Genomic DNA, 27,592 nt, shown 5'->3' on the forward strand with positions numbered 1-27,592 from the left:
GAACTAGGTCATGTCCAGGGTATATCTTCGCGCTAAACAAGAGTTTATGCTTTCAAGTCGAGATTTTGCTGCTCTCCGTTAGTAGAAATAAACACACAAAAGAAGCACATGTACAAGGTGGAAGGAAGGATGATTAGTCCAGCAGGAATATAGACACACTGCCTGAGCATGTCAGATGGAATTGAAAGCCAGAGCTCAGCTGGAGTTAAAACTAGTAAGGTCTGTGAAGGACAAGCAAGAAGGGCTTCTGTAAGCACAGCAGCAGCAACAGGAAAACAGAAAATTATGGGCCTGCTGCTCTGTGGGGCAGAAGCCTTGTGGACAAAGGATGTGAGGTACCTGAGACACATTACTGAGGTACTCAGTACCTCCTTTACCTTCATTTTCACTGGTGAGGTCTGTCCTCTGGCCCCCAAGGTCCATGAGCCTAATTGTTAATTGAAGCATTGCCTGGAGTAAAAGGTGACTGAATTATGGGACCACTTCAGTGAATTCAACATACGCAAGCAAGTCTGTGGAACCAGGTGACAAGCATCAGTGGGAGCTGATCAACTGATGGAGTTGGCCTTGTGATGACATCTCCAGAAGTTCGTGGCAGTCAATTAAGCTTCCTGATGCCTGGAAAAAGGCAGTTGTCATGCCCGTATTCAGGACAGGCAAGTAAGAGGATCTGAACTACAGACTGGTCAGTGTAACCTCAGTCCTCAGGAAGACCGTGGTGCAAATCTGCCTGGATGCCACATGCAGCCTCACAATAGTCAACGTGATTAGAAACAGCCAGCGTGGATTGACTGAGGGCAAACAGTGCCTCTCCAGCCTGATTACCTCTTACAATGAGATGACTGGCTCTATGGATAAGGGAAAAATGGGCCTTCATTTTAGGAAAGCTTTCCATGTGGGCTGCCATAATTTTATAACCAAAACTTGTGAGTTATGATTTGGATAGGTAGACTAGGAGGTGGGTTGTAAAACTAGCCAGTCTGATAAGTTTGGGGATCAATATCAAGGCCAATTGTTGTTAATGCCTTCATTAATGGCCTAGATGACAGCAAAATGAATTTGGTAAGTTCTCAGTGACACCAGATCGGAGGGGGACCACTGATACGCTGGAAGGTAGGGATGTTGTTGAGGGACCTCAACAAGTTGGAGAAATGGGCTGCAGGATGCCTCACAGAAGTTCAACAGAGCAGCAGTGACGTTTTTCAGGTGCACTGGGAACAACCCATGCAGTTGAACAAGCTGGAGGCTTCTCCTGGGCCGGTGGGGGGGATTAGAAGTTTGAATGTGAGTCAACAGTGCGCTCTTGTGGTGGGAGGGCCCGGTGCCTGCTGGGCTCTTGGCAAGAGTTCAGCCAGCAGTTTGAGGGAAGTGATTCTTGCCCTCTGCTGGGCACTGTGAGACCAGACAGGGAGTGTTTGGGGCTCCCTGGTGTATGAAAGATACCGGCCACTGGAGGGCCACCAAGATGATGAAGGGCTTGGAGCGTCTGATGTACAGGGGGATGCTGAGGGAAATAGCCTTAGGAAGAAGAAGCTGCCTTGAGATCTGGTATCTCAGTGCTTTCTTCTGCAGCTGGATGTGGGTGTAGAAAAGATGAAGCCTGGCTTCTGGCGAGCACAGTGATGGGATGAGAGGCAATAGAAACAAGCTGCAAGAAAAGATTCTGTTTAAACTTTTTTTTTCTTATATCCACAGTGAGGGCAGTCAAACTCTGGAAAAGGGATCCAGGGAATCTGTGGAATCTCCGTCTGTGGAGATGTTCCAAACACAAGAAGGTCCAAAGCAACTTGATTTGAGTTAGCCCTTCTTTCAATACGTGTTGAAGGGAGTGGAGGGAAGGGACTGGATGACCTCTAGAGACCCCTTTCAGTCCAAGTTTTTCTGGGGTTCAATTTCCCCTTCACCTGCTAGCATTTCATTTTCTGCTTACTGCATCTGACTGGAAGAATTAGCGAATACATGCATTGCTTGTGGTGGCAGTTACAATTACTATTGGGATTTGATGGCACTATGAAGACTGGCTACTCGAGATAATAAAGGAAATGATGGTAGAAGGAAATGCTCAAGAGAAGGAATGAATGATATGGAAGCAATTTGGGCAGGAGGACGATAGAGCAGTTGAACCATGAAAGAAAGCAAAAAGAGGAGGAATGGTATTTTCCTTGTACTGTAACTCCTACCTTAATTCCTCTTTATAATTTCAAGCCTTTGGACATGCTACTCTTTCTTGCCTTTTTTTTTTTTCTTGTCTTTTTCTCTTCTTTTGTTCCTATTGGTGGTAGTAGTTTGTGATTCTAGATGTATAAAAATTGTGTTTTTTTAATACTGTTTTGAGAAATAAAGAGGTATTGTGGGGTAGAGGATTGTGCAAGTGCTTATTTGCTAACTTAAATGGAAGTATTAAACTTCTTTTCAGAAAGGCAGAATTCTTAGTATTCCTTTGAAGCTAAGGAAATGTACACCTTTAAAATTAAAAACTTGAGAATCAGCTTTGAAAAATCAGATCTTGAAATTATCTTGTTGCAGTTTCAGTTTCCTTTTGGTTTACGGAAGTCATGCACAGAGCCTTTGCATTATTGAACCTTAGTCCAGCTTTATTAATTAAAGTTGTGTGTATTTTAACATGAAACTTATCTATATCTAAACATATCAAATTATTTCTTCACAGCCTGAAACTACGCTCCCTTCGAGTGAATGTTGGACAACTTTTGGCTACGATCATGCCTGATCTAGACTTGCAGCAAGTAAATTACGATATTGATGTGGTAGATGAAATTTTAGGACAAGTTGTAGAACAAATGCATGAAATCAGTAGTACTTAATATCTTAAGATTTTAGCAGTCTCTTATTTGTTCTTCCATTATAACCTTTGTATAGGCTCAAAAGTGTAAATACTGCTTCTTCACTTTATATATTTGACATAGTTTGATCGATAAGTGTATATACTCTATGCATTTAGATGTTCCCACGGATACAGTGGGGGTTATCTTAACTTCCTCGTAAAGGAACACTGTCAATATTGACCAACCCCAATGTACTTAATTAAGGATTTTGCTTTTAAAATGTATTTGTAATTAAATTTGCAAATATTTTTATGATTAGGAATCTTAATACTTTTCTACAGAAGTTTTGGTTGACTTTTGGTCTTATATAAGCGTTGATACTTGCAATTTTTTCCTCTTCTGAAATCGAAGCAGTAGAATATATTAAAAATGCAAAAAGAGCCTTCCTTGATTTCCTTCTAAGAACAAACCTCGGTGATGTTATTGTAAGCTACAGTATTTTCATTACTATCAAAAATGTTGTATGTTGCATTAATGTTCTAGAAATGTGTCTAATAGATAACATTTTTGCCCATATTGGCAATATTTGTGTTTTACTACCAAAAGAGGAAAAAATTCCTTAAGGGTCTCATCCTTAAAGTGGGTGATCTTTGACTTCCTTTTGGATTTTTTTGGTGCCTCTTATGAACATTGTGTACGTAATCTTCCAGCATAAACAAAGCCATGGGATATTTCATCCTTTTCAGTCTTGGAGACCACATACCTATGTGTGTCCTGCCCTTGCTACTTGATTGTTGTTTCCTAGGGTTTGTTTCTCTGTTTGAGTGCAGTGGGAGGGATGTTCAGTTCTACTATCTGTAGTTCCAACTGAACATCTATAGGTACCATCTGAACGCAACAGTGCTGGTTCCCAAGTCCAGTACGTACCAGTACACAGGTTTGAGTAGTTGGTTTTCAACTTGCAGCTCTTGCCCACTTCTTTCCAAGTCAGAGGTATCTGATGGAATGGGAATCGTTCTGGTGGCCCACTGGAGAGAACGTATGAAAAGCTAGGGTTGGACTCCTGGAGGATCTCAGCTGTAACATCACCTCTTGAGACTTGAAGGTGTTTTTTCAGGGCAGCCCAGTGCTGAAAAGGATTGACATACAGGTTCTGTGATGTATACAAATGCTCGTATATGTTATCTTGGGGGGTGGGGGGGAATTGCTGTAGCATTAAACATGTATTCTGCCCTGGAGTCTTTCAGGCTGGCATGGTGAAGGTGCTGAGACTCATTTCCAGAACTTACTTTCCTATCCATGTGCCATGCTGTGTATAAATGGGTCAGACTACTAAATCTTTGATTATCTGGTTGAAATAGAAATAACTTCGAAAATGGAGGCATGTCTTATCTGTGGTGTTAAACTACACAGTAAGCTAAAGCTGAAAGTGTTCAAATACAATTTTTTATGCTGTCTTAAAGTTTAGACATCCTTTAGAGTCACGCTTTTTTCTAACCTCCTTAAATGTTTCACAGCAACTATTAAGCCACTAGTTCTATGCTCTAATGCTCACGCAGAAACTTCCTGGAAGAAATGGTGCTGAGACAAAACATTATTACAGTGGTGACAGTATTCTCCTCAGCCTGTTGCATGCTTTTCCTTTCAAGTCTTCATGAATGAGAAGAGGTGGCAAAGACAGCACATCTACCTTCTACGTCTGGTATTATTCATCATCCAAAAAGTGATCAAGAAAAATGGTTCTTGCTTTAAAATAGAAATCATGAAACTGCATCCAGTGTTTTCATACCTAGGAATTGTACTTTTTGTCAAGCCAATGATTTTGGCTTTTGCACTGCTAACTGTCCTGATTAAAAAGGAACATGATCCAAGTAAGTTGTATCTCAATTTCTTGTAAGGGATAGCATTTCAATTTGGAGATGCTGTCTGTTCTTGTATGCCAATAAGGATAACGTGATTCTGTTGTACTTTATAATGGCTAAATTGAATGTTTGATTTTTGAAGAGGTGGCTGTAATATAACTTTGTATGACTTTTAAAAAGTTTATATTTTCCATTTATTGGTGTGTAGTTTTCCATTTCTTTATTTATTACGTTTCATCGGATTCCGTAGTTGAGTTTATTGTAGGTGACTGTCAAAATATAGCATATGTCTATATTAAAAATTGAAAATTTACAATGTACATTTACACTTTGAACAGTGGACTAATGGAAATGGTTTTTATTTACCTGTTAAAATGTATTTTTTGTAAAAAAAAAAAAAAAAATAATAAATTAAAAAATCAAATAAAAAAAGAAAATAAATTTGGGTTTGCTAGATCAAAACCTGTGCCCCAAGAGGATGTTCTTGTTTATAAATAAATGTTCTGCAGTACGGCTGGCAGTGCTGCCTTATTTCAAGCAGAAAGCTCGTCAGAAAGCGGGGCGACCCTGGATGGGGGAAGGCTTAGGCAGGCCCCCCCTGCCCTTTATTCAGGTGTCCTTTTCTTGAAAACATAGCCAAAATAAAATGCCAAACGTTTCGGGCTCTGTTATCGCTGCCCGCCGTCATGGCGCCGCCCCGCCGGGGGGCGCTGCCCCACCTCAGGCGTTGCCCTCCGGGGGGGGGTCCGACTGCGCAGGCGCCGCGGCGGCGGCAGGGGCGGGGCGAGCAGGAGCGGGAAACGCGCTCGCGGGCGGGAGCGGGGCCAGGCCGCGCGGCGCCGCAGGTAGGGGTGGGGGGCGCGCGGCGGCCGTTAGCGGCGGTTGGGCCGTGAGGCGAATGGAGCGGCGCCTCGCTGCGTTCTCTTCGAGCAGCCATGAAGGTGATCACGTGCGAAATAGCGTGGCATAACAAGGAGCCCGTGTACAGCTTGGACTTCCAGCGCGGAGCCGACGGGAAGATCAACCGGCTGGCCTCGGCCGGCGTCGACACGGCCGTCCGCGTGAGTAGCGCCCCGGGTCGGTGTCGGCAGGCGTTGGGAGTCTCGTCCTCAGCCTCCTGAGAGTCGCCTCTGAGAGTATCAGGTGGCCGAGGAGCGTAAGCCCCAAGAGATGTGTCTGTGAGATGCACCACTGCAAAAACAAGCAGTTGTTTTCTGTCATAAAAATTCCTGATACATATTGTTCCTGTTAGTCAGTCAGTAATCGCTATTTTTTTCTCTTAAAAGTAAGGCCTGATTGGAAAGCTTTGGGAAAACGAATGCACTGAGAGAGCGACGTTCTTTTTAAATGCATCTTAGTCATCTGCTTAAATAAAGTTAATGGGCTAGTGAGGCACAGTTTTCTTTTTGCCCCCCCTGTTTTTTTTGGAACTAAAACTGAAACAGAGTAGGTTCCCATCCTGCTGGGCTGTTTGTTTCCCTGTGTGTCCCTTCAATATCTAGGCATGGTGGTTTGCCATTTAAAAAAAAAAGAAGGAAAAAATTGGCTTGCTTGCTAAAAAGTCTACTGCTAACCCTTCAATTTTCCTCAAACTTGTCTTGCCATAAAGAAGGATTCCAACCAGGAGCCTCCCTGTGCTCCTTGGTAACAAACTCCCACACAAAGAATCCATGCAGGTTTTCTGCTACGTGAGTATGTATCCATCTATCAGTCTTGGATAATTTTACGTTTTAAATATCTTTTGAGCCTGCTTATGTTTTGTCAGTCTTCACACATCTGATGTATTTGAAAAATAAATAAAGTATTGTGATGGGGTCTCACTACATGTGCAGCAAGCAGGAAGAGAGAAATAAGAAGGCTTTCTTTTTCTTATTATTACTGCTGCATTTTCTTAATGGAGAAATATTCTGGTTTACCAGAGGATCTGAGATGCAAAGATCAGACCTGTCCTTTCAATCTGGATTGTTTGGATTGCATCCACACTTTTTTTTTCCTGTAGAGATAAGGGTGTTTGGGTGGTTTTTTTTGGATTGTTACTATTTGTGGTTGTTGGAGTTATTGTAAACCCATAATATTAAAATCGCTATCTACAGACGTGTCAAATTCACTTGAAGGTGGAGGTTGCTGATGAAAGGTAAGAGAATGATGTCATGTGTTTGGTGGTTGTTTTTTAAATTTATGGGAAATATTTGGTAATACATTTCATCAGACTAAAATAATACTGCAATATAATTACAGTTGTAGTTTGTAGAGAGAAAAATGTTGTGTTATTGCAGCTTGAGCTGTCAAGAGTTTCAGATAATAAGTTCAGAATGACTGCGCAAGGAGTAAATTGTGAATTCTTGTAGTGATGAACACAGTTTACATCTTGCTTCTGAAAACTACCTGTAATGCTTTTGTAAGTAGATATGGAAAGTGGAAAAAGGACCGGATGGAAAAGCTATTGTGGAATTCTTGTCCAACCTCGCCCGCCATACCAAAGCAGTAAATGTTGTGCGCTTCTCTCCCAGCGGTGAGATCCTAGCGTCTGGTGGAGATGGTGAGTGATAATGCCTAAAGAAGCTAACATAAAGAAGCTGTGCATCTGGTGAGTGGAGGGGAGAAAATGAACATGGGGGTTTGTTCATACCTGTCTCTCGCACTTCTAGCTATGGACTGCTGTGTGCCCTCTGATTGTAGTTGGCAAATACTTGCCATGCAGTTCTTAAATAACTTCTCACTGTCTGTGTGTCTGAGAGGATGTATTCCAGATATAAAATAATTGCTGTCTGTGTTTCAGAGGTGGGGAGACTGAGTGTATTGCCTAGCATCATACTGAGACGCTGTGGCAGAATCTGTAAATTTAGCCCTGTCCCTCCAGGGCCGTGTGGGTTCTTCATTTGCAGCAGGGACAGCGTTAGGTGGGGGGGTGCTCTGTGAGACAGAGCTGAGTGTTACCTACCTTAATGGAAGATTTTCAAAAGCCTGAAGTGCAGAACCATAGCCAGCTCTAATCAAAAATAAATTGAAAATCAAGCACTTAACTCTCATTTTACTGCTGGGAGTCTCTCTATTCTTTTTATTAGCATTACGTAAAAAATACTTAGATTAAAATCAGTAGCTCACGCTGGAGGGTAAAGCAGTCTCTTCTTCCTCATCACAAATTAAGGCTTGTTTTTCATGTGTCATACGTGAGATAACTGTAATGTTAAACTAAATGTAATATATTAACAAAACAATGAGTGGAAAAGAAGGCTTCATAGTATTTCTTCTCCAGATGCTGTTATTTTGTTGTGGAAGCTGAATGATAGCAAAGAACTGGAACCACTAGCTTTTCAGGATGAAGATGAAGCACAGCTCAACAAGGAAAACTGGACAGTTGTTAAAACTTTAAGGTAGCTCAATATTTTTTAGCTTGCTTCCTGTTCTGGGTTTTTGATTCTGCAGTGGCTTTTGTCATATAGTACAGTCTTCTGCTCAGTGTATTTAGAACTTCAGTATTCTCTAAGATTTGCTTACTCCAATGTTCATCCTTTTATCATCTTTTATTTTTTCTTTTGATACAGTGCCAACCTGCATCCTCTTAGTTAAGGCATTTACATGACTTAATTTACGTGACATAACTGATGTGCTCTGAAACTGGTTCCTGAGATTTGCAGGCACTTTAACACGTGTGTGTGTGTGTGTGTATATACATATTTAAAGAAAATGTGAAGTTTTATTTATTAGCTTTATAGTGGAAATTTTGATCATTATTAAAGCAAAAAAATGTCAGTAGTTGAAATGGTTCATTGAAGTTTGCCAGACAGTAGCTGTGAAGCTAGACCAGTCTTTTACAACTGGTTCTTTTTAATAGTTTCAAACTATACAGTGATTAATACAATATACACACTGTGCCTGGTAAGTCTAGGTCAGTATTAGCTGACAGTGACTAAGGCATTAAACCAATGCTGGCAGTTGGAATATGTTCTGTTCTCACTCGGCAGAAGATCGAAAGAAATAAGTGGTTCTGCAGTACTTCAAATGAGCAGTATTTATACCTGCTCCATTTTCTGTGTAGTACATGTTAAAAGTTTAGGTCTCTGTCTATACTGATAAAATTATTAAGAGTTTACACTATTTTACAAAAAAAATAACTGTGCTGTACATAACTGTTAGATTCCTTGCAACTGTTGAAGTTTATGTGCAAAGTTTCAAACATGCTAGTGAAATTGCATGAAGTACCGGCAGGATCCTTAGGAGCATCAAGCTCTTAAAGCAAACAAACAAAGCCAAACCCCCTTCCCTAAATTTAGCATTGCAAATATTAATTATTAAAGCTATGACACTGTATGGCAAATCTTTAAACTACAGGCAATACAAATTGGTTTTGGTGAAGTCCTTTTAGGTGGTTCTGAATATCTTACAAAGTTTGTTCAGTTGCATCTAAATCAACCTTAATTTTCTGTGTTTCATGTGGTTCTGCTGAGCGTGCATGTTTGTTTACTGCTTTTATAAAACCCATAAATATGCAGTAAAGTTGTCTTGAATTGTATCACTTCTTGACTTCTTTGGTGTAGTGTTCTGTTTGTACGTATCCTAGAACTATTCATTTGTAGCTCTTTAGATATAAATTCAAAAGCAATTTCAAATGCAAAGTTTTTATTGTCTGTGGAAAAAAAGGAACGTTGAAAAGGCAGGCTTATTTTGAGTAGAAGTAGGATGTGCTTTTAAGAACGTTCTACCACCTCCTGAATATGGAAGTTTTTTAGAAGCTGAAAATCATGCTGTTCATTTTACTTCCGTGGTTTTTTAATTTGGATCTCTGATTTTCTTTTTAACCTGAAATTGTGCAAAACTATTAACATTTACATGTATCTGTTCACCTTAATAATTGGTATCTTCTCTTCCGGCTTCTAGAGGCCACCTAGAAGACGTGTACGATATTTGTTGGACTTCTGATGGAAATTACATGGCATCTGCTTCTGTAGATAACACAGCAATAATGTGGGATGTCAATAAAGGTAAATGCTTTTTCTTATTTGTGGCTCCAGTACTGACGGAAGCGTCTTAGGGTATTTATCAAAATGGTTAAAAATATTTTCTGTTTGTGAGAGAGCAGTCCACTTAGTTGCTAAACTTCTGGAATTGTGAGGCAGATAGCCCAGCACATAAGGATACCCTCAGGCCAGCAAAGCGTACTAAGTCATCTCTTCATATCTTCGCTGAGAAAGCAAACCGCACCCTTTTTCTTTCCCCAAGCTCCTATACAAGTGTCCTGTGTATTACTCGTTCACCTCCCCCCACCCCAACAAACACATAAAAGTTGACTGGTATCAAGTAACTAACTACCTCGGTCAAATCCAGAAAGAACATGTAGGATGTAGGCCGTTTCTTTTGGCAAGATGTGACACTTTTTTAGGCTCTGTTCAGCAAAAAACTTTTGTTCATTTTCATCCCACTGCCATGGGATTGCTCATATTCTCCAAGCCCAACTGTAGAAGTTCTGTTGGACCAACCCAGAATACTTAGCACTCTGCAGTGTCCAGCCATGTATGTATGGTTGGTAGTAACCAATTAGGTTTGGTTGCTTGACAGTGGTTTGGTGTTTTCTTATTAGCAGTGAAATCATTACTTTGAATTCTAATCTAATGTGGAAATACTTGACTTTCACTAGAGTTAAACTTTAATCTTGCATTTCTTATACTTAGTATCTAGTTTAAAAAAAAAAAATAGCATCCAGCTGAATTTCTCAGTGCGTGCACCCATCAAAGTATAAATGTTCTGCTGCTGACGTTTTTTCATGTTCTTGGTTTGGATGCTTAATCTCTCTCCCATCCTAACTGTGTTCACACACACTCCTTTACCATAAATACAAGAATGTTCAACTAAGTGTGTATGTGCTCAGAGCTTAAGTATGTGCAGGCAGATAGTGATGAAATGTCCTGCATTTTGGACTGCTTGTAACAACTTTAAATGGACATATCTATTCAAATTTTTACTAAAAAAAGCTGGATGTCCTTTTATGTTACTTACATAATATATGTGTAATGTCTTCCACTCTTGCTGCTTTCTTTTAGCATTAAATTATTGCTGCAGAGGAGTTTTGTGTCTTCTAAGTGGAGACGCAACTAATAAGTTGGAAGTAAGAAGCCATTAATGGAAAGTGTAGGCTTTGTGGTTGAAGTTGGAGGTACATGAAATAAAGAGCTTCAAGGAGAGCTTCTTATAATATCCAGGCTAAAAGCTTGCATGGTTTAAAAAAACAACAAAAAATGGCAGGAAGAAAATTAATAAAAATCCATAGGGCTGTTTAGTACAAAGACCAGATCACTGGCTTTAGAAATCCTACAGGCACAAACTGTTGGCAGCTCTCAGGGCATCCTGGAGAAATATCATTACGTGCTCGCTTTCTTCTTAGGCTCTTAGGCATGTGTTGTTGGTCACTGTCTGAGAACAAGGGGGCCAGAAGGACTTCGGGAATTACGCAGCATGGCCTCAGCTCTTTGTGTAATCTTTTCAAAGAGCTGTTCCTTTGAAACAAAGCGACGCTATGATACTAGAAGAAAGTCTGTCACTGGTATTTAAAACATAGTATTTCATGAGAATTTTCTGTAAATTTACCTCATCACAATGCTTTAGATTTGTGCCATTCATGTTAGGTCAGAGAGTTCAAGCCTTTGAAAGATCTTCGTGATACGGTGAGCTGTGGAAGAGCACGAGTTAGCACTGCTGTAGAGGTATTTCTGAAAGCTGTGCGTGTGGAAGCCATCAGTCAGCATGCATGCAGTATGTTTGTTCAGTGCCTGCTCAGCAGAGTAGGTGAGTTTCCACAGCTCCAGAGAGCAGCGCCTGGCTATCTAGCCCCAGCTGACAGTTGTGTTTTAGTGCTGGAATTTCTGGCTTTGTATTCAGCCAAAGTCAGTTAATTGTGGAGGCTCTAGACTCCCATGATTTTTTTTTTCTAAATCAGAAAGGTTTTGAAATATACTCATCTTGCACATTTGATGCCTGAACCAAGCTGCTTGTCAGAGTTAGTTTGTAGGGAACAAGCCTTAAATTAGCGTCTACCAATTGGCTGCATTTATGTCTAGAGTCTGTTGTATGTCTAGAATATTTCTGTTTCCAACATTCGTGTCAGGTGCCATCAGGATAAGTTTGTTTAAAAAATTGTTTGTATTTTAAAACGTCTTGCCTTGTTTTATTTCTGAAATGAAGAAATGTTTTTAAAACACATTTGAATTCAGAATTTGGAAACTGTTTGTAATTTCAGGGCAGAAGGTTTCAATATTAAACGAACACAAGAGTTATGTCCAAGGAATAACCTGGGATCCTCTAGGCCAGTACATTGCAACTCTGAGTTGTGATAGGTGAGCTGATGGTCTAAGTGTTTTGCCTTAATGTTCTTTTTTACTTGAGGATGAGTTAAAAGCATGTGTATGAGATAAATGTGACTTTTATCTATGTTCAGACTGTTGTCTAAGAAGGTTGATGTGAAAGCAACATAATTCAGTAAACTTTTTGCCTGTGGTAAATGATTCCTGAGGTCTGAGTGTCTTTTCTAAATGGCAAGTAAGCTTATATAACCTTTTTTAGAAAATTGTCTTCAGGAAATAGGCTTTCATGATATTAGTCATTAGAGATACCAGATACATCTTAAGAGATTGCTGCATTCTCTGGTTGTCAGTGAGCTAATCAGTCCATCCTTGTCAATGCTTTTTAGAGAAAGGTATAAACAGGTTAAGAAATCAGTTAAAAATATTTTTTTTCACTGATATATTTCTTTAGCCCTCTTGCTCCCTCCATCCCAAGCAGTTTTGTAAGTGATGTCATTGGGAAAGCAAACACACACTTCATAAACTTGGCCTTTGTCAGAACTTTGCAGTTGAGCTTAAGCTGTCTAGGGCATGTGTGCTGCTCAGGAGGGGTCGCAGCTGGCTAATAAATGTGTGTTATTTGGCACCAGTTGCAAGGAAAATTACTGTAGTAGTGGAAAAGTAGTTTTGATTTAAGATTTGCAATAGGCTCAGAAAAATGATGAGTTAATGGCTGCTAGGTCATTATGAGCCTCTGTTTTCTGATAATCAGTTATGTGAAATTTGTGTGCTTCTATTAAAACGAACAGCAGTGAAACACAAACCAACGTAACCCAGTGAAGGCTTCAGTGGGTGTCTGAGCTGGCAGAAAGGACGGGATGGTGGGACCAGCAGTTGGATTTGCTTTGGCTACCTGCTGTTTACTGAGATGAAGTCAGTGGAGCTCAAACCTTCTCTGTGGAGTTATACTCTGGTTTTCATGTCTTCCAAAGGAAACTGAATTAAAGCCTAGAAATGTAACTAATTGTCTTTGAGGAGAGTTCCTATTCCACAGGAACTTATTAGCTACTACAGCGCAGGTAGGAATGGCGTGGCTGTTCACTGTCCATTAATTCCCTTATTCCTCTATGAATATATATGCTTGTACCTTACAAACCTCATTGAGTCAAATAGTTGTCAGTGATTAACTGCTTGCTTAGCCATAAAGACGTGTCCTCCCCGGCGTTGTCTCATGAACAGAGTTATAATTATTGTGTGATTGTCATTTGTTTTTGGCAGTCCTGACTGAAAAGTGAGATGTTGTAATGCTATGTGAAACTTGAGGTGAAGGGAAGCTGGCTACAGCTAACTGTGCTCTCCACCGTGTAGGGTCCTGCGAGTATACAACACGCAAACCAGGCGTGTAGCATTCAACGTTACCAAGATGCCATCTGGGTCGGGAGCTGAAGGAGAGGTATGTTGTTCTGCTGCTGATGGTACTGGAGAATATGCTGGGTGCTATTCTGTATGAGTTAGTCTGTTCTCCGAAACTAAAGGGACAGATATTTTCCATTCAAATAATCCACATATCAAATACTTTCATCTGTATCTAACATTTTATGAGTAGAGACCTCTTCAGGTTTCCTCTGTCATAGTAGAAGTGACTAACAAAGAACATTGCCTGCTGCTGCTGATCTCTTGAAAGTTCAGCTGAGTGAAGTAGTAACACAGCATCTTTGGCTGTAAATGTTAAAAATGGCATGGAAAAAATAGTGTGTGTGATGAATTTTTAGTAGACTTAAAACATGTCTGTCAGAGTGTAGCTGTACATTTATGAATGGATATGACATAGCATTAATCTTTTAAATTCAACAGACTTTTTTACAAAAAGGGGGTCTGATTTTTAAAAAAAATAGGATTAGAATTTCCTAAATTTTCACTACTTTTAAAGAGAAAAACCAAAGAACTTTTTTTTCCCCAAAATAATTCAAAGTAAAATAACACTTCTAAGCCAGCTATAACCTTTTTAATTCCTTTTATTCCTTTTTATTTTTTTTGTGAAATATTTGTAACAGTTTTATGGAGACTAAAGAACAGGCCTGAGAGAAGTCTCTCTGCCGTTACAGAAGCTTTCTTTAAACCTCTACTCCTAGAGTTAAAACTAAATGCCTAACGAACAGGTTTTCACACCGACTGTTACATAATGTTGTTCTCCAGGTTATTACTACTTTGTGATTACTGGTCTAATGTGACCGTTCTTAAGAGTGTTTTGATTATCTGAAGAGGGATCAGGGTTATTTTTCTTAGCTGTGAAGAATTTATTGCAAAGGGGGAAAATGAGTTTGAAGGAATCATGGTTTTTAAAATATTTATCTTTTATTTTAAAAGCTCTGTGAGGTTGGACTGTACAACTAGATGACTTTTCGCACCTGGATTCCAGCTGACGTATTCATGGCACTTCTTGCAATCATATTTTCAATGTTACAGGCTAGGAGCTATCGGATGTTTCATGATGACAGCATGAAGTCATTTTTCCGCAGACTCAGTTTTACTCCTGATGGCTCCTTATTACTCACTCCAGGTATGTAAGAAGGTGTAATGTTTATTATACTTTTCTTTGAATGTGCGTTAGGATTGCTTTCAAACTGCTAGGGGATGCTTATTTATTTGAATTGTGCCATTCCTCCTTAATCATCTTCCCGTTGAAGGAAATAGACACTCCACAATACTCGTTCATTAGCAATCCAGAACCTCAACCTTCTCTGGTGATAAAAGTTATACTTGTGGCATTTCTTAACTGAAACACGTACATTGCAACAATACAGCGCTGTTTAAATAGAAATGAAGAATAATGAGTGGTTTATTTTGACTGTCAGGTCTCCCATCATTTTTATCCTTTTTAAAAAAACATTCTGCAGTCATAGTAGAAATAACATTGCAAGGAGGGGATCAGTTTGCCCATATAAGCACTGCTTTTATAGATGTCTGGCATCATTTAAAAGAAGCTTTGAGCGGGAAATATATAAGGGAAACACAAACAGCATTAAATAAATATTTGGGATGCCTTTTTAAGTTGTATTCAGGTTGCACAGCTCTTGCCCAACTGACAAGTCTAACTCCTGAGAAGTAAAATGTTTATAGGCAGAAAGTATGTACTCAGTACCTTTTTGACTTGATGAGTAATGTTTCTACCTGTTTTTGCAGCTGGCTGTGTTGAATCAGGAGAAAATGTAACAAATACCACATATGTTTTCTCCAGAAACAATCTTAAAAGGTAGAGTTTAATAAGATCAAAATATCATTTTATTAAAAAAAAAAATCAAGTGCTGTTTTCTGAAATACTTATTCTTCGTAAAAGGCCTATGGGTCATCTGCCCTGTCCTGGAAAGGCAACTCTTGCTGTTCGCTGCTGCCCAGTCTACTTTGAGTTGAGACAAGCACTTAATAAAGGTACTGTAAATCCATCGGGGATTATGATTTTTATAGCAAACATGTGAAAAGGCCAGTGTGGCTGTTTATTTGCAGGCCGTAAGATTTTATTCCCTAGCCTTTTAACATTCCTTAAGATAGTGTTGTACCACATCTTAGAAACTGTTTCCTGATTCTAAGACCCTGAATTCACCTCAAGTACCGTGTGAATAGCTTTTGATATAGCGAATAAACTTCTTACTTGGCCTTGTACGCTACAGAAATACTGCTTAGTATTTTCCTTTAACTTTAATCATTTTCTGTGAATAAAAGTAAATAACTTGGCTTAGCACTAAAGGAGAAACCCAGTGAAATATTTTTAGTCCCAACTACCCACATCACAGTAATGCCACAGAGTTGGTGTAGTTTGCAACAACCATTGATGTTTATTCAAGGAAGCCAAACTTGAAGCAATGCTGGTGTTACTGGCCAGAACGGGAGTTCTGAGGAGGGGAAGAATGGTATGAAGTTGCATGAGAACTTACCTGGAGATTGAAATATAGCCTTATCAGAAGCCCTGTGGGGCCAGGAGTGTTTACATTTTAACAAGACCACTCTTATTCTGGTGAAAAAGCAGAGCTTTGCTCATCTCAAGGAGTGCAATAAAACCTCTTTCTTTAGAGAGTCAATTTGTAGTATTCCTTGGAGGATTTAGAAAGTACCTTTTCTTGTGTTCTGTATTTCCATCATAATCTTTAGATCTATTGTAGTTCTGTGGTGCAAGGTAAGGAGACGAGTGTCTGCAGTCAGTCTCTGTAGCTCTCCGAAATGCACTGGTTAGTTTCTGCTGTACAGTCCCTGAAAAGTGAGAATCTGTGGTAGTCCACAAATCTGTGAACGTAAGCACCTTACATTAACATTATGTTACATTAACATTATGTCTTGTTTTTTTCAGTGCATTGCTTCCATAATTGTGGAAGTGAACAGGAGGTCTGTATACTAGGGATTTCTGAAAATAGCTAGCTAGCGCACAGCTTCTGGTCAAGTCTGAATAACCTGTCTTTACAAAGAACTAATGTTGGAAGCCAAAGATTAGTTAGGAGCTGAAGCCAAGATACCACGCATGGAGCTAAATACATTATTTTGAATGAGTCATTCAGAATGCCCCATCCCTGGAAGTGTTCAAGGCCAGGCTGGATGGGGCTTTGGGCAACCTGGTCTGGTGGGAGGTGTCCCTGCCCATGGCAGGGGGTTGGAACCGGATGGTCTTTAAGGTGCCTTCCAACCCAAACCATTCTGTGGTTCTGTGAATATAATGTGATGGTATAAATTTATGGTGACTTTAATTTAAAGTATTTCCTAAGGTTTGTTTGTTTTGACTTCAGTATTAAAGTGCATATAAATATGTTGAAGAATTTAAACTGGAAAATATGACAGACAAAACAAAATATTAACAACTTGGATGAACTAAACTTCTGCTGATTTCTCTCTCTTAAGACAAGGGGGGCAACCTGTAGGCAATAGAAATGTTAGTGCTTGACATTAAGGTTTGTTTTATAGAAGTGCCATCTTCTCAGCCGTTATCTTGATGAATAATTAAATCTTTGTTTGGGTTCATGACTGACTAGTGTGTTTACTACCCTGCAATGAATACAAGAGAGAATTCTCAGTGTTTTCATTTCTTTGCATTCTAGATGAAATTAGTCAGAAATCATCTCCTGGTCTGTTGAATTTGCCCTATCGATTGGTGTTTGCTGTTGCATCAGAAGATTCTGTGCTTTTTTATGACACTGAGCAGTCTTTCCCCTTTGGCTATGTTTCTAACATACATTATCACACCCTCAGTGACATTTCATGGTATGTAATGGTTAGATTCTTAAAAGTTGTTGTGATGGGAGGGGGAGAGGAGAGGTTGTCCTTCTTATACAGTGAGGCTCTGCACAACTTCCTGTGTCTTCCTTTATTTTTGTGTTTCATTTATGACATGTCCTTGGTCACTGTCATTGTGATATCCAAACAACAAGTCATCTCGTTTGCCCTGTAAACTGAAGAATTACAGTTCTTTGGTTGGGAAACAAGGTGCAAGCAGCCAAAGGACAAGTAGATAGCATTGTACAGACAAATAGAAAATTTGTACAAATGCTAATGTACTTGGGTGCCTTTGAAAAGTACTCATTGTCCAGGCAGTGTTACTGGTACTAACGATGTTATTCAGAGGTTTCAAAGGTCACCTCTGCGTTCAGGTATCTGTATCCTGGCCAAAGTAAGCTTTAGCTGTGTAGCTCTGCTTGATGGTTCTTCATGTATGAGACTAAGTAGTTTATCTGGCCTGATGCGGGAAGTCTGAACTGGAGCTGAAAATTGAAGCCGAGTCTTGCAATCAGGATAATCCCTCTGCTGGACTGGGCTTGTTACGCCTTTCTAGCCAGTATTCCTAAGCTGAGGACAACGTGGAAGCCTCTATCAGAAGTTATAACTGATGCTCAGAAACTGAAAATCATTGTGTGTCAGGAGGAGGGGAGCAGAAGAGAATAGGAAATCATATGTTTTTTATCAGTGATTGATTTACTTGGTGAAATAAGTACCATGGGCCTGCCCATATGAGCACCGCGGTGATTTTGAGCACAGAGATCTCTACCTAGCACGGGGATCATAGCTAAAGAGCTTAAGCTGCTCTGCTAGTCTAAATGGGCAGACTTCAGCAATATTTCAGAAACTGTGCCTGAAGGGTACAAAACCCCTGCTGAGATGAATGCAGGTGCTAGCAGCAACATAATACCACTGATCACAGACAAGGCCAGAGAGATTAAATCAGATGTGAAGGCCAGACTTGAAGATCATTTGAATTGCATGTCTTTCACTTGAATGCAGTTTTATTTAGATGTATGCATGTACTCGGGGGAAGGGAAGAGGAACAGATGTGTGTTACAGATGGGGGGATTGGGAGTTGAAGAAAAAAGTTTTAACATTTGCTCCTAATGGAAAAAAAAAAATCCAAATAGGTCCAGTGATGGAGCCTTTCTTGCAATTTCTTCCACGGATGGATACTGTTCATTTGTTACCTTTGAGAAAGATGAGCTGGGAATACCACTGAAGGAGAAGCCTCAGATAAATGTCAAGGCTCCTGGTGCAACAGAGAAGAAAGTGAAGAAGAGTCAGTGTCACAAAGCCATTTCCCCAGGCTCTAGGCTGACAGAGGGGACTCCTCCCAGCACTCCCACACTCCAACCTAAGACACTCGCAGGTGCCAGTAAGGACTTGCCTTCCACACCTGTTGGCGTAAAAAATGTTCCAGTCTCATCTTCAGACGAGAGGAAAATGAGCCAGCCAGCCAGCCAGAGTACTAAAGTAAACCAGCCCAGGAGGATTACTCTCAACACTTTACAAGCATGGAGCAAGACTCCAAGGTGAGATTTATATTGCCATTTGCAGTCATAAATCCGAAGGCCAAGACAAGCTGTGCTTGTGCTGCATTTAAAGGTTTGAGGTTTAGACATAAACTCCTAGCCTTGTGTCTTGGTGGTAGCTGTCTTGACATGGAACGTCTTGTTCCAGCTGTACTGCAGCAAAAAGGTCAAAATGTCTCTCAAATCCGAAACGTACAGTTCTTGCCTTTCTATCTAAAACTTGAAGAAGTAGCAAAGTTAACCTGACCGTTACACCTTGTCCGTCTCATCTGTATGGGAACTAACAAGTGAAAAGGTTTTAAGTAGTTAAAAGTTACTGTTGTCCGGAGGGCAGGGTGACAGCACAAATTAATTTTCCTGGGTTTTTGAGAGAGAAGCTATATTTTATCATATTAGCTAATTATGTTATGAGTGTTATCTTGTAGGAATATGCGTGGTGCTGCCAGTGGTTTTTTTTTTTATAGTCCAGTTAATCTTCTGTCACTCTTATGCTTATTTTTAAGTGCTATCCGGAAGACATTTAGCAGAAGAAAATACAAAATCTGATGAGTGTGATGTAAAGAAGGACTTCTTTTTTTCCTCCACTAGAATTGTTAGTGGACTTTATAGGGCAAAAGAATTCCCTAGAGTTTTAACAGTCTTAAAGTGTTAACCTGGACAAGACTAGCAGAGGAATGGTAAGCTGTTGTAGCCAAACTAAAAGCCTTAACAGGTGTCAAGAAACAGGCTAAAATTCTTACCTTTGCAGACAGTCTTAACTTGAAAATATTTCACCAAAACAGTATCTTCTGAAGGCCTGTTTCACATAACATGCAAAAGTACTTTCTAGTGAAAAAGATGAATGGCTGTATTAAAGTACTTCTAAAAATGCCCTGCTCAGCATATAATAAGAAAAAAAAAACACATAGTAACATACATCTAAACAACATTAAATTTAAAGGATTCTATGTATAGTATATGTTCAAATAAAGTGGATGTGGAAGCTTTAAGTACTTGAACTATTTCTGCTCTTTTAAAGGAGAATAAACTTGATATCGCTGAAGCCAGATACACCAACCTTGGCATGTACAGATACAGTTCCTTTACCTCCTTCCTCAGAACAGGAACATGGTAAGCTTTTGTGGCTATTAGTATCCAGAAAAGATTTTTGCCAATCATTTTTTTTTCCATCATGGGTTTCTCTTATAAGCTATAAAACTCAAATCATGCACAAACCTAAAACTAGTTGTAGATTTTAAAGCTTCTTCATTGTCTGTGTGTGTTTGAAAGGTTCTTATGACAGTATGAAGTGTGGTGTTTTCACTACAGTTGTCTCAGGTAGCTGCTTGTATATCACTACAGTTTAATAGTAATGGGAACATTAGCTGACAGTTGAAACACTAAAGAGTAAACTTGCTTAGACATGATGTCCTCCAGGTGACACAGGTAGGTTTTAAGGAGACTTTCTGCCCTTGTACTTTGAGCATGTAATTGTTTCAGATGCTGGTCTCTCTCAAACCACTTTCTTTCATGAGTGCTTAATTGTTAGTGAATTTAGCAAGCCAGTTCACTTCCTTAATCTGACTTCACTGAGCTTAAATGACTTTCATATCTGCCTGTTTCAGAGAGGCCACTACCATCTGATGACAGTCTTCAAAATCCCCCAGCATCTAAACGTCCTAGAACAGAGGAAATGCCCCTTTCTACATCTGCTGAAGATCAAATCAGCTGCAAAACAAACAAATAACAGCTAATCTTTTAGTAGACCCTTCAGTTTGAAGGTGATGCAGCCATATCTGAGAGCACATTTCTTTTTGCAAATGTTAAATCCTCAATTCCTGATTAAAGTACCATATGCACATTTGACATAGTGCTGTGAAGAAGGAAACTGGCAGTAGAAGACACAGGTTACAGGAATAAAATTTCTACTGGCAGTAGATGACACAGGTTTCGGGCTTTGCAGAAGAGGAAATAGTTGTGAAGTGACTTCTAAGTGTAGTTCTACTTCTTGAAGACAACATTATTTAAGAAATGCAGCAGCTAAAGGAAATCATGAAAATCTGGTTATTGAAAAGCTGTACAGTAACCTAAGAGTTTCCATAAGAAGTCCTTAAGCTGACATTTATAAAGTATTATGTCTTCCAGCAACCTGTCTGGCAAATGAGTAGAATTTCTAAGGAATTAAATGAGTTCATGATGATTGGATGTGTCTTAAGAAAAAAAAAAAAAGACATAAAAAAACCCTGAAACTTTCATTCAGGCAGCTTGGCTTATACATTGTAGCAATGTGCAAAATAATTAACACTCTACAGTACATGTGAAATGGAAGCAGATGTTCAAATGCTCTGAATGCAGCAGCATGCAATATGACTGAAACAAATCAGAACCTAGAACTGCAAGAAACAAGAAAGCAAAAGGAAGAAACCCTCTGAAGACCTGTTAAAAGCATTAAACAGTGGAAGAAAGTTCGCAGTTATTCAGCGCGTATGTTTACGAAAAGGCAGACATGAGATTTTCCTGAGGCAGCAGGATTTGAGTGTATACATTAAAATTGCATGAAAAGGTTTCCCCTTTTCATTTTTCCAAATCTAACTCATTTGTCCAATAAAATATAATATAAATCCAGTGTATAATAAACTTTTTAAAGTTCATTTATTTAATACTTGCTTTATTATTAAACAGAGACCTGCAAATTGAAAATGAGACCCAAATCTTCGAAAACCACTACACTCACTTTTCTCTGGTGTGCAGACTAAGACTCCAGAAGTAGAATGAATGCTCAGCCACAGTATTCTGAGCTTATCTACTTCATTACTTTTGTTTAATATCAGGTACTTATTTTTAAGAAGATAATACTTAAAATGTGAATGGTTGTTCTAGTTTATGATAACATGTAGAAATTTTTGAATAGAATTTTCTCTTGTGATTTAGCCCACACATATCATGTGAAGTTCTGAAATACATGGGAAGGGAAAGCTGCAATTGATACTAAAGCTCTTTGACTTTCATTCTTCCCTGGATTTGGTTGATTTTAAGCTGTGTAATTAGTGCTTATTTTCTGACAGTTTCTAAGAAATTGGACAAATACATGAGAGAAGCAGAAATAGAAATGTTTCAGAAGTGATTCACAAAAATGTCACAAGGAGGAAATACTAACAAACACCTGTTCCAGAAAGAGAGCTTGAAACAAATTGTATGTAATCATATGTGTAAATCATATTTCAGTGGAAATTAATTAGTAAAAAGTTGTAGGAAACTAACTGTATCTTTGGTTTAAACTAGTGAGATGAGGATGGAACTTCATTAGACTTGGCCAAACCTGTTTTTTTCTTATAATGAGGAATATGAAGACTATTGCCAAGCAAAGGTACATCTGAAATGTTTTTTGTCTTCCCAAAAGTTTATAGAACAAAAATTTGTAGAGAAATCTGAATTGATATCTAAAGCAGATATTTGTAGCTAACACAAAATAGCATGACCAGCAACGGATGTTTTCTTCACCATGAGCTGTAAGAAAGCTGGCATTTCATCTTTCTGTGGGACGGTGACCCACTTAATACTGCAGTGGTTCGTTCTGTTGCACTGCAAAGGATTCATTGAATTCAAACTTACACTTTGAAATACTAATTGTAAAATTATCCTAATTGTTTTTTTTTACACAAAGTGCATTTCATCATAAACTATTCTTTCTGTTGAAAGCTAGTTGGTTAGATATATTATTTTAGTGTTAATGGCATACCTGGCCTTTGTGGTCTTCAGGTGCAATTAATTACCAGAGGATTCATCTTTATTTCATACCAAACCCATTCAGGTGATATCCATATCGGTTTATATGGTTGCTTAGCTTATTTTCCCTCTGCTTTAAAACATAATTGGAATGATAAATGTATTGCGGCTTGCACTGCTTCCTTTTAGGAGATTATTTCCACATTATCATCTCTTTCATAATGCTCTACTTTGTATTTTTTCTTCCCCAATAGGACTTTTTTCATTAGTTCCAGCTGTCTCTTGCCACTAGGATTTCTTATTTCTCTTTTCTTTATATTCTCTGTTAGTTACATGCTGCTTAGTTAAATTTATATGTAGCTAGTTATTCAACCTGTGGTGATAACACACCAATGATTTAGTCGTTGCAGAGCAGCACTTGCACAGAGCCAAGGACTTACCTGCTTCTCGTGCTGCCCTGCCAGCAAGGAGGCTGGGGGTGCACCGGGAGCTGGGGGGGGGACACAGCCAGGACAGCTGGCCCAGACTGACCAAAGCAATGTCCTGTACCACAGCTGTCAGGCTCAGTAATAAAACTGGGAGAAAGAAGGAGGGGGGGGGGGCATTCAGAGTGATGGCCTTTGTCTTCCCAAGAAACTGTTACGTGTGATGGGCCCTGCTTTCATGGAGGTGGCTGAATGTCTGTCTGCCAATGGGAAGTAGCGAATGAATTCCATCTCGCTTTGTTTTCTTGTGCAGCTTTTGCTTTACCCAGTAAACTGTCTTTATCTCAACCCATGAATTCTTGTACTTTTACCTCTCTGATTCTCTCCCCCATCCCACCTGGGGAGAATGAGCGAATGGCTCTGTAGTGCTGAGCTGCCTGCTGGGTCTAAACCACAACATCATGTTAGTAAGAAGTAGGTTATGGTTCTTTTCTCAGTCATGCGTTAGACTGTTCCAAGACAGAATACACCCTGTGCTATTTCAGTTCTTTCTTGACTGTCTGGCGAGTTGATGTATTGCGTAGCTGTAATTCTTTTAAACACGGTCTTTTGTTCAGATCTGACTTGTGTTATTTTTTTTTTCATGCTTCAAATGGACCCTGAATTCATATTCCAGCAGTGAACATGGCATAGGTCTTCTAGGTGACATTTTGCTCAGTGTATTTTGTGAGAATCTTATCTACTCTAAGGGCATTTACCATTCTTGTACTATCTTGATGAGGTTGCATCAAGATAAAGGAAAAGATGACCTGTCAGTATCTCCTTTCAATCTTGCAGCAGTAAGAAGGAGCTAAACACATAAAAAGTCTCTCCTGCAAGAGGCACCAAATCGCTTTTGAACCCTGGGAACTGCAGAACTCTTCACTGGGTGTCCAGACCCTGCATCTAGTCAAAGTATTTTTTTTTTACCTGTGTATGTCAATATCCCACAGACAAATTCCCTGAAAGACCAAATAAACAGGGTTTTGATCTCAGTTTACGTTTTCTGAGGTGAAAGTAGCATGGTCTTCTGTACCTGTTGGACCACGATGATATGTGGATCACTGAACCTAAGTTTCTTTTTCCAGTCCCACAGATGATGGCTGTGGCTCAGAGTGAAACAATAAGGACAAAGACCCTTGATAGTGTCAGGCCCATGACAACGCTCACCTCAGTGGTGCTGAGTGCAAGGACAAGAGGCAATGGGCACAAACTGGAGCACAGGAGGTTCTGTCTGAACATCAGGCAGCACTTCTGTGCTGTGAGAGTGACAGAGCACTGGCACAGGTTGCCCAGAGAGGTTGTGGAGTCTCCCTCCGTGGAGGTCATCAGAAGTAGTCTGAACACGATCCTGGACAACCTGCTCAGTGTGAAACTACCACACCCTGTTTGAGCAGCGGTTGTACCTGATGACCTCCAGAGGTCCCTTCCAACCTCAGCCATTCTGTAATTCAGTGAATACAGCCATTTCAGGTTAAATGAGCAAGTGATTTAACAATTAAGATTGATAAGCTAATTACCAGCTGTGGAAGTTCACTGAGATATGTGATTATCATGAAACATTTCTCAGAATTCATCCTCAGAATTACTTGAATTTTACACAGATGCATAATGAAAGTACCCGTAATGAAAAACATAATGAAAGGTGGGGAGTGAACACATCCACTACAGCTATCACACAAATAAAGTCTTCTGCATTGACTGATGGTGTAAATATGTATGTGAACTGTATATATCAAAGAGTTCAAGTTGGAGGCAAGTGTAACTTTCCCTTTCTCAGATGATTTTCCTGCATGTAAAACTAACATCATCTGCCTGGACTTGCAGCTGACATCATCTACTTGGACTTGTGCAAAGCATTTGACGCTGTCCCCCATGAGATCCTCATCTCTAAATTGGAGAGACACGGATTTGACAGACGGACCGCTCAGTGGGTAAGGAATTGGCTGGATGGTTGCACTCAAAGAGTTGTGGTCAACGGCTCTGTGTCCAGGTGGAGACCAGTGGATGAGTGGTGTTCCTCAGGGGTCAGTGCTGGGACCAGCACTGTTTAACATCTTTATTGGTGACATGGACAGTGGGATCGAGTGCACCCGCAGCAAGTTTGCCGATGACACCAGTCTGAGTGGTGCAGTTGACACGCTGGAGAGAAGGGATGCCATCCAGAGGGACCTGGGCAGGCTGAGAGGTGGGCCTCATGAGGTTTAACAAGGCCAAGTGCAAGGTCCTGCACCTGGGCTGGGGCACTCCCAAGCACAAACACAGGCTGGGTGGAGAATGGATTGAGAGCAGCCCTGAGGAGAAGGACCCTGGGGTGTTGGTTGGCGAGAAGCTCTACATGAGCTGGCAATGTGTGCTGGCAGCCCAGAAAGCCAAGCACATCTTGGCTGCATCAAAAGCAGCATGGCCAGCAGGCCGAGGGAGGTGATTGTCCCCCTCCTCTCCACTCTCGTGAGACCCCACCTGGAGCACTGTGCTCAGCTCTGGGGCCCCGAGCACAAGAAGGACGTGGACCTATTAGAATAAGTCCAGTGGAGGGCCATGAGGATGATCAAAGGGCTGGAGCACCTCTCCTGTGAAGACAGGCTGAGGGAGTTGGGGTTGTTCAGCCTGGAGAAGAGAAAGAAGGCTCTGGAGAGACCTCAGAGCAGCCTTCCAGTACCTAAAGGAAAGCTGGGGAGGGACTGTTGGGGAGTGCAGTGATAGGATAAGGAGTAATGGTTTTAAACTAAAAGAGGGTAGCTTTAGATTAGATATAAGGAAGAAATTCTTCCCTGTGAGGGTGGTGAGGCACTGGCACAGGTTGCCCAGAGAAGCTGTGGATGAGCCATCCCTGGACGTGTTCAAGGCCAGGCTGGATGGGGCTTTGGGCAGCCTGGTCTGGTGGGAGGTGTCCCTGCCCATGGCAGGGGGGTTGGAACCGGATGGTCCTTAAGGTCCTTTCCAAACCAAACCATTCTGTGATTCTATGATTCTCTGTACTTTACTTATGTCTTGATAATAGATCTCTTAAAAGGCCATCTTTATGTCCCAATTCTGCATACCTTTTTATTTTAAGTGTGTTTCTGTTTGTATGTGTAATCATTTACCTGTGTCAGAAAAAAAAATAATAATTTACTCTATGTGCCTTTGTTCAATTTGTTGGTGAATTTGTACTCAGTTGTACAAAGTTCAGCGAATGGTTCAAAAAGCCTAGGTGGCATAAGCACAAAGCATGAGACTTCTGTGTAAAGAGAAATCTCGGAGTGACCACTGGATGTCACTGTTCTAACAGGATTCCTCCTCCTGAGTCAGGAAAAACGCTACTGGGAGCAGGGAAGAGAAAGAAAAGTTTTCTTTTTAATAACAAGTTGTAATTGACTCTATATAACAAATGTACATTATCACCAAATAAACTGGTTTTATTGTTTTGACAAGCTTCCTTCTAGGAAGATAGACTTTTTTTTTTTTTTTTTTTGTTTATGGTATTTTCTAATCGTTTGAGGAAAGTAAGTCTGTACCACGATACCCTTTCTCTGTTGGGAGATATGAATTAATAAACCTGAAATGCCACATGCAGCCCTGAACTTTCCAAGAAAGTCTTAAGCATCATTTCTTTTGAAAAGATCTTTGAAGAGGGAATGGAAAGGATCTGGAATGTGTATGAACCATCTGGTTAGTACACACTCCAGCTTCAGCCAGTTTGGGATTATTTTGCCAAGAGATCCCAAGCTGTGATACACATAGCACTATGCATTTGCATGCCCCACCCATTAGTCAAAAAACAATCATATATATCTGATTATTTTTTAATATATATATATATATATGGTGGTATAGCAGCACCAGCTTATCTGTTCTAATCCGTTTTAAAACATTGCACTGCCATCTTATTAGCATCCAGCCTAATAAAAGGAAATGAAGAAGATGAGGGCCATCACACAAAGCCACTGGCATCTAGGAGAGAGTGACCATGGGTGTAAGGGCAGTATGCAAGCAATCCCCACACATGAAATATGTTCTGACTGCAAGAGCAAAATGACAACTCCTTACTTATTTGCCATTTTGTATTCCTGCCTGGAAACATACTTTTTGCTGCTTCCACCATGTGTCAGGGTAGTGCTACCCTGTCAATGAGATGTCTTTTCCATCACTGAGTTACTAGCAGTTAAAATCATGAGGAGTGCTTACTTCTCAACAATAGCATATGCAAACTTACCACCTTAAAAACCAAATACTTCTGTGAGCCACTGAACTAGTGAGGCCTTGTTTCATATAGGCATATAGCTAATTGCTCTAGTGTTTTTAAATAGATTTGCAACATTTTAGATGGGGGTGGATTCACAGCTGTCTTGCTCCTGGAAAGACATTCTGGTGTGTAATAATGGTTAATTTTTAGACTGCTAGACATCATGCTGTCTGTGCTATTGAAGTTTTATTTTTCCTCTGTCCAGTCCAAAATAGAAATCATGGTTAGGCAGACATGAGACAATGCTCCTACCTAGTGGTACCCCTTTGCTGTGCAAGAAATTGGAAAGGGCCATAATTGTTGATGAGAAGAGGGCGTAGAAATGGAGGTGGCTAGGAAAGGAAAAGTCACAGGTGTGGATTATGTTTTTTGAGCTGGGATGCAGAGATATATTTGAGAGTTGGGAACCGAAGCAGAAGAAAATAGCATTTGGAAAAAGAGAAATAAACGGGAAGCTGAGAGTGCAGAAAGCCTTATCAGTG

General features: G+C 40.1%; 2 protein-coding genes across 4 annotated transcripts in view; both read left to right on the forward strand.

The window, feature by feature from the left end:
* Nucleotides 1–5,032, forward strand: part of MORC3 (MORC family CW-type zinc finger 3) — a 29,960-nt gene extending 24,928 nt beyond the window's left edge. The window contains exons 17-18 of one of the 3 annotated variants that reach the window (XM_050708123.1): nucleotides 2,669–2,744; nucleotides 3,749–5,020. In XM_050708123.1, the coding sequence (XP_050564080.1) occupies nucleotides 2,669–2,744; nucleotides 3,749–3,784 (112 nt within the window). In that variant the 3' untranslated portion in view covers nucleotides 3,785–5,020. Of the gene's footprint in view, nucleotides 1–2,668 lie in introns of all 3 variants that reach the window. The other 2 variants (XM_050708120.1, XM_050708131.1) reach the window with 2 other exon arrangements.
* A 386-nt stretch (nucleotides 5,033–5,418) lies between these two features.
* Nucleotides 5,419–21,345, forward strand: CHAF1B (chromatin assembly factor 1 subunit B). The gene is made up of 13 exons (XM_035545945.2): nucleotides 5,419–5,706; nucleotides 7,052–7,184; nucleotides 7,902–8,019; nucleotides 9,524–9,627; nucleotides 11,877–11,973; nucleotides 13,288–13,372; nucleotides 14,386–14,479; nucleotides 15,103–15,172; nucleotides 15,257–15,348; nucleotides 17,001–17,163; nucleotides 18,309–18,713; nucleotides 19,732–19,823; nucleotides 20,318–21,345. The coding sequence occupies exons 1-13, from the start codon at nucleotides 5,581–5,583 to the stop codon at nucleotides 20,437–20,439; spliced, it is 1,701 nt and encodes a 566-aa protein (XP_035401838.1). The 5' UTR covers nucleotides 5,419–5,580; the 3' UTR covers nucleotides 20,440–21,345.
* Nucleotides 21,346–27,592: the final 6,247 nt, after the last annotated feature.

Source organism: Cygnus atratus, chromosome 1 (genome assembly GCF_013377495.2).
Source record: "Cygnus atratus isolate AKBS03 ecotype Queensland, Australia chromosome 1, CAtr_DNAZoo_HiC_assembly, whole genome shotgun sequence".
NCBI lineage: Eukaryota > Metazoa > Chordata > Aves > Anseriformes > Anatidae > Cygnus > Cygnus atratus.

Bases quoted from the DNA above. Each gene is read 5' to 3' on its own strand.
- CHAF1B (XM_035545945.2), top strand. From the start codon at position 5,581: ATGAAGGTGATCACGTGCGAAATAGCGTGGCATAACAAGGAGCCCGTG. The intron at 13,373-14,385 runs GTATGTTGTTCT...TCAATGTTACAG, and splicing joins GGTCGGGAGCTGAAGGAGAG to GCTAGGAGCTATCGGATGTT. The intron at 19,824-20,317 runs GTAAGCTTTTGT...TGCCTGTTTCAG, and splicing joins TTCCTCAGAACAGGAACATG to AGAGGCCACTACCATCTGAT.